The sequence below is a fragment of the Formica exsecta genome, unplaced genomic scaffold (assembly GCF_003651465.1).
Source record: "Formica exsecta isolate Colony F162 unplaced genomic scaffold, ASM365146v1 scaffold38, whole genome shotgun sequence".
Classification (NCBI taxonomy): Eukaryota; Metazoa; Arthropoda; class Insecta; order Hymenoptera; family Formicidae; genus Formica; species Formica exsecta.
Window position 1 is genome coordinate 1,025,300 of NW_021851042.1, and position 5,788 is coordinate 1,031,087.

At 39.3% G+C, this 5,788-nt stretch overlaps 1 protein-coding gene across 1 annotated transcript in view; it reads left to right on the forward strand.

The window, feature by feature from the left end:
* Positions 1-500: 500 nt before the first annotated feature.
* Positions 501-5,788, forward strand: part of LOC115239385 (neuroligin-1-like) — a 35,347-nt gene continuing 30,059 nt past the window's right edge. The window contains exon 1 of the mRNA XM_029813884.1: positions 501-1,311. Within this exon, the coding sequence (XP_029669744.1) occupies positions 501-1,311 (811 nt within the window). The remainder of the gene's footprint in view (positions 1,312-5,788) is intronic.

Below are 5,788 nucleotides of genomic sequence, written 5' to 3' on the forward strand. Positions count from 1 at the left end.
TGTATACGCGCGTGCCGCGCGGTAACGACGATCAGTCGCCAGCTTGGCAGCTCAGCGTCAGCGCGGGCAACGCATGCACCTGAGAATGGAAGTAAGAGTCCGCTCGGAGCATATCAGCAGCAGCAGCAGCAGCGTGATAACAGTACCGAGTCGCTATTTTGAATTCGAGACGGCGAACGGGGAGCGAGAGCCGCACGGAGGGCGCGAGACTGGAGGTGGCGGCAAGCCGTACCGGAAGCAGTGGAAGTGGGCGGACAGCGGCGACGGGATAAGGGTGGTGGCGGCGGCGCTGGTGAGGAAAAGGGTGCAGGAGAGCGGACGCAAAAAAGCGGCTGCGGCGACGGAAGGGCGAAGGACGGGCGAAGCGGCGGCGAACGGGAAAGGAAAGCGGAAATCGAAAGCGGAAGAGGAGGAGGAAGAAGAAGGGGGTCGTCCATCGGCAGGAGGGCCCCACAGATGCGGGGCCCGCAGGGGCGCGCAGTCCGCGGCGGCGTGACGCGATGCGGACGTCCTCCTCCTCTTTGCCGAGGAAGAGGAAGAGGAAAGACCTCTCGCCTCTCGATACCGTCCTCCTCGCCGACGACTGGCGGCCGTCAGTTAGACATGCCGGTCGACAGCAGTGTTCTTCGCGATTCTCCTCTATTATCGCATCGCGTCGAGCGCGACGCGACATTCTTCACCGAGGACGAGATGGTCCTTCGGCGTATCGTAAGGTTCCGGGGAAGCCAAAGTCTCTTCAGACGAATCGGGCTCCCGGTGAACGATGCTGGAAGCGGGAGGGCCGAACGGGAGACAAAAGCGACGGAAGCAACGACGAGAGACGAGACAAACGACGACAGAGCGCGGAGGATATCGCGAGTAAGGAGATTTCTCAAGATAGTGCCTCGTTCGACGGCACCATCGCCAAAAGCGTCCTTCTGTTGGCACTTCTCTGCGCCCAGTGTTGTCTGGCGGGCACCGAGGCCCTGGCCGGCACGCAAAAGTACTGCACCAGGACGGTCAAGACGCGATACGGCATTCTGCGCGGCATCGAGGCCAGATCGTCGAACGCCGTCGAGACCTATTACGGGGTTCCATACGCGACGCCGCCGCTCGGCGCGTTGCGTTACATGCCCCCGGTCACCCCGACGCCGTGGCGTGGTGTCAAAATCGCCGACACCATGCCGCCGGTCTGTCCCCAGCGTCCGCCGGCGCCGGACGAGAAACTGCCGCGGCAGAGACGCACCTATTTCAAGAGGCTGGAATCCGTACTGGCGAACCAGAACGAAGACTGCCTGTATCTGAACCTCTACGTGCCCAAACCTCCTCACGGTAAGTCACCGATGTTATTCCTCTAAAAATAGTAAGCAGAATAAAAAGCAGAACGAATCCTCGCGTTTAACCCTTCGTTAATGAATCGCTTATTGTATTTTAGAAATGTCAAATATGAATTTTACTTAAAGCGGTGTCTTTTTTTTTATATAAATATTATTAAAGCATAGATGCAGTAATAGAGGTTGAGGTAGTAAAATGCAATTTTATAAAATTGCGTTCTGTGATTATAAATTTGAAAACAATTCATGGACGGCTTCACATATTTCGATATCGCTGATTAAAAATTAATAGAGATTAAAAGAATGTCTTATACGTAAAGATACGAAATTTATAAAATGACATCGTGATGTGTTTTTTTTTTTTTTAACAAAATATTTAACGATTCGAAGAAATTATAGCGATATAATTCAAAGCGATCTTATATACAAAAAAAAATTTAATTTCTGTTTATTTAAAATACAAGACTATATTCTCTAAATCTCCTAGAAACAACAAATGTTCGTTTTCATTCGCAACAAATGTTCGTGAGATACTCGTGATACACTGGTTGAAAAACATGTGTCCCTATGCATCGTGCGACTATTGAGCGCGAAATTCTTCGCTAAAACATAAATCGAACTTTTCGAAATGTACCTTCTCGATGCAAAATTTGGCGATATTTCCGCGAGATACTCTGTTTCGAAACATGTGTCGTCCAATTTTAGAGAGATTGCTCAACTTCGTTGAGAACGCATCGTGAGCGGATAGGTCCAATTTCATTCCGCGATAATCTGATTATCGAAGCGTTCGGGAACGCTAGCGTTTTGTGCGTTACGACACGTGGCAATGGCATCGTTCGTTATAATTCCACGCGACAAGTAGACATGTGTATGTTTTTTTCGATGAATGCGTATGTACGAGTCCGTTAGATTCATACAATTTTATGAATGACATTCCATTTCCGTTGAAATTACGTTAGCCATACGAGCCATACGCGAGCACGTATTATATAATCTATCATTCCTCTGTAGATGGGAAATTATATTTTTGTGTCCTTATATAGTGACGTTAATAATTTGGCTAAAGAGGAAGCGAATAACGAGACGTAACAAATTCTGAAAATTGTAGAATTATTTATCAAAGAATTATCAGGTGATTGCATAAGTTCGTGCCCGATTTAAATATAAACTTCAATAGATTATATTTTAGAGATAACACTTTTATTAATCAATTATATAGTCTCCATTCTTTTCTACAATGGTTTTCCAACGATCTACAAGCTTGTCGATTCCATTTTTGAAGAAAAAACTTGGTTTTTCTTGAAAAAAGTTTGTAAGGTGGTTTTCAACAGCTTCCTCGGAATTGAGATTCTTGCCATTTAAACTATTCTGCAAAGACCGGAACAGATAAAAATCTGAAGGCGCAATATCTGGAGAATATGGCAGGTGCTGCAGAATTTCCCATTGCAACTCCTGCAATTTTCGCAGCGTCTGTTGAGCGACGTGTAGCCTAGCATTGTCGTGGTGGAAGATGACGCCTTTTCGATTGGCCAAAATCGGACGTTTTTCTCGAATAGCTGCAGCGAGTCTAGTTAGTTGCTCACAGTACTTGTCCGCCGTGATTGTTTCGCCGCGTCGGAGCAGCTCAAAGTAAATAATTCCCTTGCGATCCCACCAAACACACAGCAACACCTTCATCGGATGCAAGCCAGCCTTTGCTACGGGTTCTGCTCCTTCAGCTGCTGTTTTCCATGTCCTCTTTTGCTGTACGTTTTTGTAGAGAATCCACTTTTCATCGCCGCCTGTTACCCGATCTAAAAAAGGCTCTTTTTTGTTACGCTCGAGAAGAGAAAGAGCCACAGTCATACGGTTTAGCTTATTCCTTTCAGTAGTCAGATGCGGCACCCATGTATCAAGCTTGGAAACGTATCCAAGCTTTTTTAAATGACGAAAAGCGGTTGAATTATCGATGTTCAGCCTCTCAGCAATATCCTCAGTTGTAATCCTTGGGTTTCTTTCCACTAAGGCATGCACAATGTCATCATCAATGCCAGAAGGCCGTCCAGAGCGGGGTTGATCCTCCATGTTGAAATCACCATTTCGAAATCTGCCAAACCACTTTTTGACTGTTCGGAGAGCAGGAGCGCGGTCCAAATAAACGGTTTGAATATTTTTTTGTGCAATCCCAACACTCACGCCTTTCCGAAATTCATATAACATTACATGCCGCAAATGCACCTTTTCGTTCTCCATTTTTAATGATTTCTCTTATGCACAAATGGACTTATCTGAACAATGTCTGACGCTAAATTGACATAAGACAACGTCATCTATTCGGTGTAAGCAACAATTACCACACGAAAACAATAGAACTCCGCCATGCAGTAACTTAATGCCATCTATGAAAATCGGGCACGAACTTATGCAATCATCCAATATATCCGTGTGAATCATTTGTGATCAGATATACTAAATATGTTTTAACTATTTTATCTTATATTAAGAGAAATTACTAAAGAGAAGTGTAGACGTGTCTTTGATATCGCGCGGCTTAAAAATCTTTTTATTTAAACGCCGATATAAAAGACGATATACCTACAATATACGTGCATACATACATATATAATAATGAACGGATGAGATACACTGATTGGATATAAAAGATTTGTACTTTATTTTGCAAAAATACTTGGTAATTTTTTACAAAAAGTTGCACAGATCATCTTAATCTTGACAACATATAGGTACGTTGTAGATGGTATATTTCTGACTAATTTACGTCTGAAATTAGATGGTGCTCTTTTATAGTTTTTGTGATATTTTAAATTGAAAATATAACTATACATATATACAAAACTAAGCCGAGAATCGTAAATCGTCATTGATGATGATTGCATGGGCAAAACAAAAAGGCAAAGCTCTTGTTTTACTCGGGTTTGAAGTGCAGAAAAAAATGAAGCTCTTTTTATGTACGCCCATGCATCGACTTTAATGTGTAAACATGCAATTAATGCAAATTTGTATTGAAACAAACTTTGTATTGAATTAAACTATCACGCTTGTTTGCATAAGCGCAACATTCTTTATTAATTTTTTAATGAATAATAAAGGATAGTGTAAATCAAATTTTTTTCAAAATTCTTTAAAACATTATCATCTTCTAAATATATGCCAAAGTCATATGTCACAGTCATATGTTAAAGTCATATATCAAAGATATGTCATATTTTTTGTTGATATATATCATTTCTACCTTACCTATATACTATGTTTTCCTATATACTATAAACGTAGTTTAAAAATTATTGAATTTTAAAATCCTCTTTAACATATGTCAAGATTAAGTATTGTACAAATTTTTGTAGAGAATTACGAAATACTTTTTCAAAGAATAATATCATCATATATAGTTGTAAATTTGGTCTAAAAAGCATTTTAATTTTGTTTAATATTTTGTTCTTAGAAAAATTTTACAATTTTCTAAAATAATATGGAGAAAAAGAGCATTTCGGAAAAAGAAACATTTTTAAAATATATTGTTATTGAAGTATATTACAAACCATACAATTTCCGCTTCTGAAATATAAATAATTTTAAAATAATTTCAGTGATATTTATAATTCCTATAAATTTAGACTGTTAAAAAATACAAAAAATCGATACTTAATGATTCATTCTGACTTGATATGTGTTTGGAAATACGTCGACCTTTAATTTTTCATAATTAAATTGATTCTCTTATTTACGAATGCGCTCGAGTTTTCCCTGAATGGGAAGTAAACGCATGATGGTATTATGTTTGTTCTTTTTATTGAATCGTCCCGGATCGAATTTATATTGATTGGGATTGCATTCCGCATCATAGTGCATATCAAGCATCGATATATAAATTAATGTATTCTTGTCCAGAACGAGATTCAGATCAAACTAGATTCCGCATTTGATCGATATTCGTCATCGTGCATTCCAAGAACACGGCAATGTCAAACACATTTTCAAAAATATAACTATGTTAAAATAATTAGATTGACGACAATATGTGACATTTATGCACATTTTTTAAATACATTTTTCTTTTTTTTTTTTATTCTTACATATACATCAACACACATACAATATCCAAACAAACCGAAGCCTTAAAACGCCTAAACCTAATGTAAGACTCGCTTATAAATAAGACGAATATTTTAATTAAATAATTGATATTTATATTGATAATATTTGAATTTTGTTCGCTATAAAAATTCTTTGATAGTAGGGAATAATTTAAAATAATAATTTAAAATAATAATTTAAACTAATAATGTAAAGTATTCAGATAATTAAGTTATATGTGATCTTGTTCGTCGAGCGCGTTAAAGAATTCTTTTTTAAGCTTATTATAAATAAAATTATAATATTTTTTTTGTATATAGCCTTCGCGGCATATATAGTGTGTTCTTATCAACATCCGCTCTCGTTATTTGTGAGCGTCATCGTGTTTTTGCTAAGTAAGT